Source organism: Ursus maritimus, unplaced genomic scaffold (genome assembly GCF_017311325.1).
Source record: "Ursus maritimus isolate PB19 unplaced genomic scaffold, ASM1731132v1 scaffold_28, whole genome shotgun sequence".
Classification (NCBI taxonomy): Eukaryota; Metazoa; Chordata; class Mammalia; order Carnivora; family Ursidae; genus Ursus; species Ursus maritimus.
The window spans coordinates 36,672,961-36,686,839 of NW_024425341.1; the positions used below are offsets into that span (position 1 = coordinate 36,672,961).

Below are 13,879 nucleotides of genomic sequence, written 5' to 3' on the forward strand. Positions count from 1 at the left end.
ACCAGCGATAAAAAGATAATATAGTTAAATAACCACAAACGAGAAAGAAATCTTAAGAACTACAGAAACTGCTGGGTAACTTTTATCAAAAAAGAAAAAAAAAATCAATTAGGCTGAAACTAAAAAGACGACAATCCTGAAGAATGTCTTCCAACAGGCCAGCTCGCTCAGCCACGCGGAGGCCTGGCCACGGGACGGGTTCCACACCGCTCCGACACTCTGGGGAGGTCACCGTGTAGCCGGCAAGGCAAACTCACCAGGGAGTTGACCCTGGAAGCGCACGTGCGAAGTTTCCTAGACTCACGTTACCGCCGTCGCACCTGGTAACTGCCGACTCGGCAAGTACAGGCACGTGCCCTTCGAGAGGAAGCTCTCCAAGCACACTTATTCCCAGTAACGAAGACACGAAAGACTGCTTCGTGGCAGGATGTCTTGGGCAGCACGCACGATTTATAACCAACACGCTTGATTTTTTTTTTAAGGGCCATAAAGGTAATTGCAAAGTAACAGTGTACAACTTATAAGCGAATAGATAATAAAATCTTGACAAACCCAGCCTTATGAATAAAAATAATCCATAAAGTCAAAACAACAGGAACTCAATGGTTAAAAACCAAAATCCAACAATGGCCAAACCCCTAAAGTTCTAAGATCTATTCAATCCTCATAATTGGGCAAGGCAGGCAAGAGGACGGGGGGAAATAAATGGCCAGATATTAGCTGAGCATTGAATGTCTATACACAGGGGCCACTCATCAGGTTATGAACACTCAAGTCTTCAACGAGGCTTGGAACATAAAAATGGTTCCTTGCCAAGAGGGCTGAGAAGGAGAACAAGGTCACTGGCACAAACCAGATGGCCGTGAGGACAGATGCTGAAGCCAAGACCTCAAGGAGAACAATGCCAGAGAACAAGGACTATCAGGAATGTGATTCGGGGGGGAAGCAGGGACTGTAAGTTAATGTCAGCTATTTGTTCAGTGGGTTAAAATTGGTTTTAAAGGTTAGCCAGGACCCTAACTACCATCTAAAACATTGTCTTGATGAGAAAAGGTTCCAATTAACATATAGTTATGGTATAGTTCACACCAGCAGCATTTTTATTTGTGAGACGACTGGACCTTCACAACTGCAAACATGGGGCACCTGGGTGGCGCAGTCGTTAAGCGTCTGCCTTCGGCTCAGGGCGTGATCCCGGCGTTCTGGGATCGAGCCCCACATCAGGCTCCTCCGCTAGGAGTCTGCTTCTTCCTCTCCCACTCGCCCTGCTTATGTTCCCTCTCTCGCTGGCTGTCTCTGTCAAATAAGTAAATAAAATCTTTTAAAAAAAAAACAAAAAACTGCGAACAGATAAGACACTAGACAGTGAAACACATGGTCTGTGCTCAGCATGACCCCCCCACACACACTAATAATCACTTCATTGGAATAATCTTAAATTGCTTAAATGCCACCCTACGTATTTCTAAAATTCTGGTCACTTCAACATGCTAAAGACCAATATGCCACCTTGAGAAGAAATGATGGAAGAAGATCGTTAGATTCAATACTTCTTCAAGACCAAGCCTCAACATCTAGAATTCAAGTCTCCAGCCCAGCTCGGTTCAACCCAGTTCAGTCCAGAATCCCACTCAACTAGTAGTTTTCCGGGGCAACTGGGGTGGCTCAGTCAGCTATGCGGCTGCCTTCGGCTCAAAGTGGCCTTAAGCAAGTGACTTCGCTTCTCTGTGAATGTTCCCTCGTCAATAACATGGGGATAACAGTATCTGCCTGGTAGTCGTGACAAATAAACAAATATACACAGAGTGCTTAGAACAACAGCTGACGGCGGCAGTAAGTGTCCGTGCCTTATTCTACTGATGCCCTTCATCCTTCTCATCATAATCACTGAAAGCACACAGCCAAAGAGAGCATATTTTAAGTTGTTTCTACTCTATCCTGTCCAGGTTCTGGCCCTGACACTCCCTTTAGGATTATGTAAAGGCATGGCAGGGCTCCCCTCCAACTCTGCCTCACAACAGAAGACCACCTGTATTTCGGCCGCGACAGACTGACAACCCAACTCCTCCCCCAACCAGTATTCCATCAGGGCTTAGCGCACCAACCTCTTAAATATCCTACAAATAACTAAAGAAAAGCAGATCTGTTTTCTCTTAAAACAAAATGAACTTCCTTAGGATTCCTAATTAGATTCTATTTTCACCTTAACATCCTCCAGCTTCAGAGGCGGCTCCTGTCCCCAGTAGGAATTACCATGCCCTCCCTGCCTGGACTCAGGGCCGGCGCCTACCTCTCTCTCTCTCTCTCCCTCTCTCTCTCTCTCTCTCTCTCTCTCTCTCTCTCTCGTGCGCACACACACACACACACACACACACACGAGCCGACTGTTCCTCTTCAACACAGCAACAGCACATTATCACAACACAACTTCTGCCAAGCCCTGATGTTCACTCTCACTGGGGCTAAGAAATTGGTTTCTTTTCTGTTCAACTTTCCAAGGACGAGAACAAAAAGAACAGGACAGCAGCTGCTGCCACATTAGACAGGAGATGCCCCTTCACCGACACATCTGTGAACTCCCTTCGGGCCTCCCCCCCAGTCTCTGTTCAAGTTCCTGCTGCCAGGAATTCCAGACCCAGCTCCAGCAGAGGCAGTGGGTCCCTCCACAGAAGACCACACTCCTAAGGACGGCCCAGCTCTGAGCCACTCTTCCAGACTTTTGGTCCACTGGGGGCCATTAATATCGTCCTTTGCATTCTACTTGCTCTCAGGACAACAGGCCCTAGGAAAAACACGGGTCCCGGCTGTATGCCTGATATTCTACTTTAAGTTGGGGAAAAATTGGGATTTTTTTTTTTTTCCTTTAACTTAAGTAATTAGATAATAATTAAATATTCAGACTTCTGCCAGATCAGAAAAAAGTCCCAGAAACATTTTCCCCTTTCCCTGATGTCAACAATAAGGTTAGCCTGGACTGGAATTCCCTTCTGGTCCCACTACACAAATCCGTTCATTCTGTGCCCCCTAACAAAGGAGAGCCAGGAGCCAGTCCCCAAATGGGTAATCCAGGAATCCCTCATGATGTGAATGTAACCATGTTCTCTTCCGAAAAATGTCCCTATTTTCCCTCCCCTATTTCATGAATGGTGATTTATCTCATTGCAACAGCTGTACTTCCATATTAATTCTTCCCAAGCCTTTTCACTGAAATGTAAATTTCAATTCTGAAACCACAATGGGGATTCGAAGAGCAACACAGCATTAGTAAGTTTAGAAATTTGCTCTTATCTTAAAGAAAAACATGGTCTCCCCCAAATAAGTCGAAGTGGAAAGGGGAAACACTCTTACTGGGCTGCATTATAGTAACAGCCAGAAACTGAACCAAGGTACTCTAGACCGAGGAGAAAACGTACTGAAGGCGTCGCAGTACAACACATACATCAGGGGAAGAGACCCCCAACTACCAACAATTAAAAAAAAAGATCTGCTGGCCAAGCATTTTTTCTAGACATTACCTTAGTTCAAAGGTTAACAAGAAGCTGCACCGTTTTCCTGATGCTCAGGTAATAATTAACTTGGATGTATAGTCTCGGCCACCAACGCGAAGCTGCGTTTATTCCATAAACCCGCAACAGGGGTATTCCAGGTTCTGTTCCGCTCAACTCGGAAGCTTACAACAAAGCAACCGGGCACACATTTGACCTGCGCATGGGGGTGAATGCTGAGAAGTATCAAGTCAGACAAACCAGAATCTAAATGTGAAATTACGCATGCTTCAGAGACCCTCTGCTAACATTTCTGTTAAATCTGTTTTATGGCCACCCCTGTAGGTTTTTCAGGACACAAATGGGGGGGGGGGGTAATTTTAATTAGAGCCCAGCAGATTGGCTCTCTAACAAGACCTATTTTCCAAATCATTTCTCACAAAACCGCCAAACCTGAAATGGACGAGCAATCCTGTGGGCATGGATTGGTCGGAACGGTTCACCAACGGTTTTCCTCTCCAGGAAAAGCACGTGATACAGCGAGAGATCATGAGAGGAGTCAAATGACAATCACCCCACACCGCGGTTCCACATCACCTCCCCCCACACCGCGGTTCCACATCACCTCCCTGCAAAGCCAGAAAGCAAAATATGTGCAAAAGGCAGAGCTAACAGGACCGCACATTTGGCTACATGTTTTAGGTAGTTCATAGAATTTCTATTTCAAAAAAAGAAAAAAACTTAAAAACTACTTTCAGGGGATGTTTCCAATTTAAGTCGCTTTTTTTAAAGAACAGGACCATAAAAATAGTAAGAACTAAATTCGGACTGCTGAATATATTCTCTGTTCTATGAAAAGAAAACAAATGATACACCTATTTGACAATGCTGAAATAGGTACAGTACCCAAAAAACTTCTCTGTATTATTCAACCAACACTACAGTTTAAAGTTAAGTCAAAGGCAGGAAGCGAACAGTTAAGTGGGCAGCTTCTTGGTCCTGCACAGGCCCTTGCGAATCAGCCCAGTAGGACATGCGTCACCACAAGACAGAGAAACAGCACGAAAGAAACGGGCAATGAACAGCGTCTGAAGTTCTGGAAAAGTGCTCTTAAAGCTGACCAGAGCCAGACCATCTCCACCTCACACTGATTTTTAGTGTCCTGTCCTATAGGGCCCCCACCTGCGTTCCTGAACTTCTCCTACTTTTTTTTCCATCAGACAGGTACCTCTCTCCACGCTTTCGACCTGCACTAGGAATTCGCTACACAAACCCCCAAAAATAACATATCTAATTTTACTATTTCTACTGCACAAAACATACTGATTTCTCCTGAAAGAATTCTATGCTATGATGCCAACTATCTTGCCAAAAATCTCTAAAATAACTCAGGCTGATAATCCTCTAAAATAACTCGGGCTGGTAATTCTTTTGCCAGAAACACATCTTACAATGTAAACAGGCCAATGTGTAAATACTGTTAAATCACTTCGATTCGACTCCAAAAAAACATAAACATTAATCTGTGTATTAAGTACTTTTTTTGGTAAAGCCGAAGACCACAGAACAGATGACCAAGAAATTTCCACCTTTGCACCTTCAAATCTCATTATCTATAGACATAGACAACAGTTTCTTACACACTTACAACCCCACTGTCCACAGTCTCACTTCATCCCCTCACCCCCTACCAAGTTACCACTAGAAAACTCCGGCACTGCCATTCAGCTCCAAAAACTACTATAGATTTCAGAATACGGCCTTGTTTGGTTGGTTGTTTCCCCTTTTTCCCTGGTAGTAAGAGTATCCCAATCTCTTAAATTTATAGGCAAAAAAATACTCATTATTCTAAATGAGTCTTTAAAAAGCAACAATAGGGGCGCCTGGGTGGCTTAATCAATAAAGGGGCCAACTCTTGACTCAGCTCCCGTCACCATCTCAGGATGGTGAGATCGAGTCCCACATCAGGCTCCATGCTGAACGTGGAACCTGCTTCAGGTTCTCTCTCCCTCTCCCTCTCCCCTTCCCCTGCTCACGTGTGCTCCCTCCTCCTCTAAAAAATAATACATAATACACACATAAAAAGCAACAATAAAAATACTCTTTCCCCTTGAAAAAAAAACCCAAAAGGCAGTGCTCATATAATTTACATTACCTGATGACTTAAATTAAGACTGTGGTTCTATTTTCTGTCTCAACTTCAACTTGTACCAATTCTTTTTAGGCTTTCAAGAGTGACTTTAGAAAAGGAAAAAAAAAAAAAAGTAGGAATAATCGTCCTTAGGAAATTCACAAACATACTCATTGTTTTATCCGCAGTTCTTAAATTCTGGGTATTCTTCCATGTTGACACTGTACCTGAAAATTTGAATTAATATTGGAGGGTATAACAAAATATATATATATATCCTATTCTTTGGCTGAGTGACTGAAAGAAAATAGCATCACCAACAGCAGCCAGTTACACTATTATTTTAAAATCTGGCTCTAACAGCCACGTTGTGTCCCCAGGGGTGAGCACCTAATCTCCGCTGGGCCACCCGAGACCCACCCTGAGCACCAGCCTAGTCCGCCGTCCCGTGTCGTCCCCACCCCGCCAAGCCCCCAGTCCCACCTCTGCTCACACAAGACGAGGGGAAGGACGGTGATCCAGGAGAAGCTCGCCAAACTGCGAGCACACGTGTGCACTGGCAGGAAAGAGAAGGTGGTTCACCAGACAGCTAGGGCGGATGATAAAGTACTGCCGCTCCGCCTGAAGAAGGTAGGGGAAACACGATCTCCGGGATTAAAGGAGGGACTGTGTTCGCAAACCAAGGAACACGGCTCCACTTGGCCAACGCTGACGTGCCAGCGTCCCCAGCAGTGACCACGGCCGTGACAGACCCTGCTGAGGCACCGCCCCTGACAGAAATGCCACCCAGCATCTCAAAGCAACCGGGTGCGGACAGTCTGACCAGTTCAGGAGGACGGGCTGCCACTCGGCCCGCACAACCTGTGGACGGAAAAGCACCGCTTGCTACCGGAGACCAGGATGACGGGGACGTCCCAGATCGCGGGCAGACTTAAGAACAAAGCAAAGCGAACGCAGACAACGTCCGAAGGAGACAGAACCTGAAGACGTGGCTGGCAACTGCTATTTTACGTTAGCACGTCCTTTGTAAAATGCCGTTCAGGGGTCCGATAAAATCTAGAGCTCTCAACATTTTTATGCCCAAGCCCCTTGGACTCTGCAGCTCTTTTCAGTTTTTGCTTAGACACAATTCATTCTTTGCAGCTAATGGAGCTGAAGAAGCCTGGGAATAAAGTGTGAAACAAGGTTAATAAAGTCCTTTGCCTAGTATACGGTTGTATTTCTTATGCCGTCGACACTGACTTGTACACAGAAAGCAAAGTTGTCTACAGAAAGCTAATCACGGCACGTCATATGACTGACAATCTCATGAAATCTGACTGAAGATGTTAAATGGCAGTATAAGGTAAAAACATAAAAATGGGGCATTTTATACATTAATTACACTGAAATTTAAAAACAAAGAAAACATAAATCTCTAAATAAAAATTTTTTTTCTGGTACTTTAGACAAGTGGTATATAATCCATAAATACATGTAACACACGCCAGTGGTACATAACTCACTAGAAATAAGAATCCCCTGGGAAAACAAAAGTACATTAAAAATATCACAGCCTCTAAAATAACTCGTTTCTAGGATAATTATATGTTTCTTGTACTTTATACATATTAGATGTAGGCATGGTTGGGGGGTGGGTATTAACTAAAGAATTTATTTGTGGTATTACTGAACATAAACTTAAAGTTTCAATGTATTAAGAAAAGCATCTTTTCTTAGAATGGATATGCTCCTAAAGGAAGCATCAAGGAGATTAACAAACCGAACTCCATCCATGACAGTGCATCCGGCACTGTGATTACTACCCAATTTCCTTCTACTTCCATGCCCGTTCTCAGAGGGCCGACATTCGAAGCCCCATAATCATTAATTTACTCCTTCTTTCAACATTTAATGAGCAGCTTCTACATGCCTGGTACTTCCTGCTAGGCCCGAGGACAGAACCGGCAGGAGCTAAAAGCCTGTCCTGAAAGATGGTTTGGGGCTGAATTGTGTCCCCCAATATTCATGCGTTCAAGTCCCAATCCCTCAGAACACTGACTTGGAGATAAGGACTTAAAAGAGAGAAATAAAATGAGGTCATCAGTGGTCCCTAATCCAACAGGGCTGGTGTCCTTTCCAGAGATTAGGACCCAGACATACGCAGGGAAGATGGTTTGAAGACACAGGGAGAAGACAAGACAAGGAGAAAAGACTCAGAAAAAACCATGCCAACACCTCCAACTTCGACTTCTAGCCTCCAGAACTGTGAAACCATCAATGCCTGTGGTTTAAGCCACCCAGCCTGTGCACTCTGCTAGGGCAGCCCTCAGCAAACTAGGACAAAGGTTCACACTCCACTGGGCAGACAGACACACAGCCATTCTGTGAAAAGCAGCTCCATGAGAGATCTGCACAAAGTGCAAAACAACACACACTCTAGCCTCAACTGGCTGTCTTGGATGTTCTGGTTTTAGGCTCTTATTCCAGGGGGAAGAGTAGCGTAACAAAGCATTCCCACCATTCCCAAGACACGAATAGACTCTAACACATGCTGGGCAGCCCTCCCACGTTGTTTCACTTTATCTCCCATTCGTCTTGCAGCCATTTCGAGTGTCCCCATCTTACAGATGAAGTCAGTGTCAGTAAGATAACTAACTTGTCAAGATCACCCTGCAAGAGCCAAGTCCCTTCAATGCAACGTCGCACTGCCCTGCTTCTCTCTCAAACAAAACCTGGAGGACCTCCTAAGGAAAGCAGCCCACATCAGGGAAGCTCCAGCAGAGCGTTCTCTCTGTGCCCGGCACTGGTTCGCAGGTGTACCATCACCTCGAGAAGGCATGCTAGCAGTGGGAGGGGCTGTTCTAAGTCTGCAGACAGTCTGGAACGGTTTCGCAAAGCTACAGCGAAACCACAATGACGCTTCTGATAATACAGAGCACAAACTTAAAGAGCAGTATCAGTGGTGATGATGTCAATTTTCCCCTGCCTGTTTTTTTTTTTTTTAAACTCATTTTATGCCAAGTCATTCACGTTCCTTTGGTTCCAAACGCATTGCTAACTACGCACAGAGACACCTGTGAAAGGACAAAAAGCATGCACGCAACTTCTGTGTTGAGCCCTGAGAGGCCAAAAGGGAACGTTAAAGCAGCTAGCGCGGGGCAGAGATTTCCTTTAGGAAAACCAGAGTAATAACGTATTTACCTGTTTCTTCATCTATTCTGAAAACCCCAACACCGGAACCATCTCTAATGGAATAGCAGACCTCCCCGTCTCTTCCTGTGTCCTCATCATGAGCAGATACTGTCATTATGGAGAAACCAACAGGGACATCCTCTTTCACGACAGCCTTTTCCACGAAGCTGGAAAACACTGGTGGGTGTAAGTTCTCATTCACATCAATGACCTCCACCTCAACATAGCAAGTGGAAGACAGAGACACCGGCTTCCCTTTGTCTTTGGCCCTCACGGTGAGATTATAAACTTGCTTCTTCTCAAAGTCCAAATGCTGTACAATCCTGACTGCTCCGCTGAGTTTATCCACATCAAAGTGTCCTTCTCCGTGATCCAGAAGACTGTACCTCACTTGGCTAGACGGACCTAAATCAGGATCAGAGGCCTCCAACCACATGATTATGGTTCCTTCTGGAAGGTCCTCTCGAACTTTCACAAGGTAATTAGGTGGCATGAATTTAGGTGGGTTGTCATTAACATCCTCTAATGATACTTTCAAAAGCACAGTGGAAAGCAGCTGGGGCTCCTCTCGAGCTTGGTCCCTGGCCTCAATCTTTAAGTAATGCACATGCTGTACTTCCCGATCCAAAGGGTACGTGGTTTTAACAACTCCAGTCACGCTGTCAATGGAAAATTTATCTGTGTCTGTAAGAATAGAGTAGGTCACATGTCCATTTGGCCCTAAATCTTTATCTGTGGCTTCAACCTGGATGATTTCACTATTTATCTCTTTGTCTTCGCTCACTTCAACAAAATAGCTCTCCTGTAAGAACTCCGGGGGATTATCATTGGCATCCAGAACTCTGACGTCTAGGAGACGCCAAGCAGCCTTCTGTGGTATTCCAAGGTCAGAGACCGTAATGTTCAGGGTGTACTTGTCTGTTGTTTCACGGTCAAGTGGCGATAAAATTTTTAGCATTCCAGTTTCCGTGTCAATAATGAAGCAACTGTCTTCATTTCCTCCAGAAATAGCATAGACCAGTTTCCCATTGAAGCCAGTGTCAAGGTCAGTAGCATTCATGAAAATTATGCTGGAACCCACTGGACGGTTTTCCTTTACCTCAATGCCGGCTGGAAGGGTACTTCTGAACTGAGGCGCATGCGCGTTGACAGAGTGGGAATCAAAGAAAATATCCTCGACCTCTCCCTGACTGTGTAACTTATTCGCCTGCAGGAGCTTCTCCGCCAGCATCTTGGCCACGCCAGTCTCTTCACACTGCAAGTGTACTGGCTTGCGACTGGCGGCCACGGTCAGGTTGATGTATGACGGTGTGGCGAAATTTTCTCCATCTGTAGCTGTGATTCTCAGGCTGTGAAAGGACACCCTGGTCCCTAAGCCATCCAGGAGCGACCGCTTTAGGGACAGCACCCCAGAGTTGGGGTTTAAGCTAAACAGATCCAGGTCATTTCCGGCTTCAATCTGGTATCGGACCAACTGAAGTTCATCGGCATCGATGGCAGAAACGGTAGCTATTTGCTCCCCCACACCTAGATCCCTGGGAATCGTCCCCTCACAGTTGATCTTCTCAAACAAGGGCGTGTTGTCATTCAAGTTACTCAGAGTCACCGTGGCAAGGACTTCAACTTCCCGGCGGTATGGCAAGCCCCAGTCTGACGCCCGAATCCTCAGAGTATAAACTCGAGGCATCAGCTCGTAGTCCAAGTCTTCTGAAGTACTCACGGCACCAGTGAAATGGTTAATGATGAACGGCACGTGATTTAAGTTTGCGATACTGTAGGTCACATAGCCGTTCTCACCCTCATCCGGGTCTACGGCACTCACGCTCATGACTGTCGTCCCAATGGGCACATTCTCGTCAAAAGATGCCTTGTAAGCAGTCTGGGTAAATTCAGGGGGATTGCTATTTGCGCTTAAGACTTTAACCAAGACTCTGGTGGAGGCTCTTCTGTCACTTGTTGTTACTTCGAGTTCAAAATGGGACGCCTGCTGTCTTTTAATTGGTTCTAAAATGGAAATGAGACCAGTGTTGTGATTTAAACTGAATTTAGCTTTTCCGGGTGTACTTTTAAAAACATACCTCAAATGAGAATAACTAGGCGTGGCTTTCACCATGACCACGGGTGTATTGGAAGGAGCAAATTCACTGATCTCTGCTCTATAAACATCCTTTTCAAACTTGACCGGGCCAGCTCTGAACTGCGGAGAAGTCACACGAATGACTTTTACAGAAGAGAACTGGGGAGGAGTCCCTTTATCTTTAGCCTGTAGTGTCAGATTGTAGCCAAAAGGATGACTGTCCCAGTCGATGGCACCCACAGCTTTGACTTTATATTCTTTGCTCCCCGGGGAGGACCGCACCGTTCTAAACTGTTGAAGGAGGTCACCGGCCACAATGCTTAAGGAAGCTATTTCCCCATTGGGACCCTGATCGCAGTCATCCACCGTTACGATTGCGTATGTTGGGTCCTTGTCCAGCTCTGACGGGGACAGCGTCACCGCCGTTAGGACGGGAGCACATCCATTGGCCTGCTCCACGTGGACGGTCAGCTTGGCCATGCTGCTGACACCACTGCTTCCGTACAGTTTCATGCCACGGTCCACAGCAAGAATTTCCAGTTCATAGAGCTTGGTCTCTGCGTAATCGAGTCTGCCAGTTAGAACTACTGCACCACTGGTTGGGTGAATCGCAAACATGTCTGTTCGGTCTTTGAAACTGTAGTAAAACTCTCCATTGGTTCCTATGTCTGCATCTGTGGCACTGACTCTTGCAACGCTGGTCCTTATGGCTGTGTTCTCAGGCAAGGAAACAAGAGCGGTCTCAAGTCATTTGTATCCAGCACTTGCACCCTGACCTTTGCTCGTGCTTCAGCATTAGTATTCTTTTCAACTGCTTTGACTATCAGGGTGTAATGGTCTTTCACTTCTCTATTCAGAATAGCTGTATTTCCTCCTTTGGTCCTTATTCTTAAGAAGCAAAAGTCCCCAAGAATGTACTCTTCGGCTTTGAAAAGGTTTTCATTGTCTCCGGAGACAATTTTGTACCTTAGCTCCCACAGTGGGTTTGTAAGGTAGATACCCATCTTCACGGGATGCCCCACATAGGTTTTCGCGGCAGAGTTCTCGTGCACAGTGACGTTGTACTGGAACTGCGTAAACTGGAGAGGCGTCTGGGCAAGGGTCTGGCTTCCATCACCATCTCCAAAATGCTGGAGGAGGAGGAGCAGAAGTGGAAGAAAGACCAGGGGACTCCCCATCGCTTAACCCTCAGGAACCTAAAACAGAAGAAAGAAATAAGAATCATGACCTCAAAGAAATAAAACAAACAAAACAGTGTAAATTTGTTCTGTTAGTTTGTCTGGGACCTTACGGATTAATAAGTACTGCGGTACATCTGCATGAAATATGAATACATGCAGTAGTTATTAGGTTTTTCCCTGTTTTCCAAGTATCAATACCTCTAATACGTCTGGAATTACTAAGTTTAGGAAAAATCTTTTTCTCATACTTTGAAGACTCAAGTTTAAGAATCAGAAGGAGCATCAGATCAAAGACTGCCGACTCAGGGGCGCCTGGGTGGCACAGCGGTTAAGCGTCTGCCTTGGGCTCACGGCGTGATCCCAGCGTTCTGGGATCGAGCCCCACATCAGGCTCCTCCCCTATGAGCCTGCTTCTTCCTCTCCCACTCCCCCTGCTTGTGTTCCCTCTCTCGCTGGCTGTCTCTGTCTCTGTCAAATAAATAAATAAAATCTTTAAAAAAAAAAAAAAGACTGCCGACTCAAACAACTAAGTTATAATCTTATATTTAAATCTTCAAGGCAAATATAACCAATTGTTAACAAAAGGAGATGACAAACATTTTTTAGGTTTACTCACACACAATAAAATAAATGCCCCAAAGCTCACAAATTTAATGCCACTTATAGTATTCTAAGCTCAAGAAGCTCTGAACAATGAATTTAAAACAAAAACTCTGAAAGGTGGTTTCATGTGACCTCCCATAATGACACTGTGTAAACTCCTTTCAAAATTTATCATGAAATTATTTCTTTATAAGAGTAATTAAATTCACTCCCTACAAAACGTAAGGGTTTACTGTCCTGTTTAGCACCATAACTACTTAAGGGTATTAAAATAATTATAAAATAATTATATCACTTTGATACTGAGGTCACTTCTACATCAACATGAGTCAAAAAAGAGTCCATTTACAAATGGGAAACCAGCAGCTTAATGTCAAACAGAACTTTTCCTAAGTCAGCAAAGCAAATTTCACCAACCGCATCAATGTTTTCTCACCGCTATCAACAACCAGTGTTCACAACTGAATACAAGACATACACATACACACACAGCTAAAGTATCTAAGCTAAACACACGGAAGGGGCCCAATCAATGCAGCAAGATGGCGGGCCCTCTGGGAAGGTCGGAGGGTGAGACAGAAGGCAAGGGGGCATTTGAGACAGGGCCGCCTCTAACGTGGGAAGGAAGGCCAGTGGCCTGCTGGGTGAGTAGGACAATTATTTTCAGACCAACTATTCCTCTACATGCCAACAAATTCACCTTACAAATCAACGGAGCCTCACCACACATCCCAGTACTCAGCAGAGGACAGCACCGCACCCGGCAAAGGAACTCTCGGATGAAGATTAGCTAACGGGAGTCCCACCCAAAGGTGAAAGCGGCAGCAGACTGCAGGCCTGGTTTAACGGCCAGCTGAAGTTAGCACGGCATTAATTTAGTGTCTCAACTGTGCCACTGCCAACTCTGCCCATCAGTCATCTCATGAGGGGAAAAAGGAGAGTCCTGATATGCGCAAACCAAGAAGCAGCTTAACTGATACCGAATTACGCTGCAGTTGGGCCCCTACCTTGTTCCTTAGCTATCACGCCACATCCTCAGCGGAGAAAGCCAGGAGACTACAGAGATTTTTGGCTTCCAGGAGAATAATCATCATTTAAACAATAAGAAAAACGGTTTTCTCCACCAAGTGATCTCTTCATTTGGTCAACAGTTCTAATATTCAGAGAAATCTTAATTTTGTCATGATCCAATAATTTTATCAAAACAAGGGAAAACTTCAATTCGACC

At 45.1% G+C, this 13,879-nt stretch overlaps 1 protein-coding gene across 1 annotated transcript in view; it reads right to left on the reverse strand.

Moving 5' to 3' along the window:
• The window catches only part of FAT1 (FAT atypical cadherin 1), a 109,675-nt gene extending 97,615 nt beyond the window's left edge, over window positions 1–12,060 (reverse strand). The window contains 2 exon segments of the mRNA XM_008710459.2: window positions 8,800–11,601; window positions 11,604–12,060. Of these exon segments, the coding sequence (XP_008708681.1) occupies window positions 8,800–11,601; window positions 11,604–12,045 (3,244 nt within the window). The 5' untranslated portion in view covers window positions 12,046–12,060.
• Window positions 12,061–13,879: the final 1,819 nt, after the last annotated feature.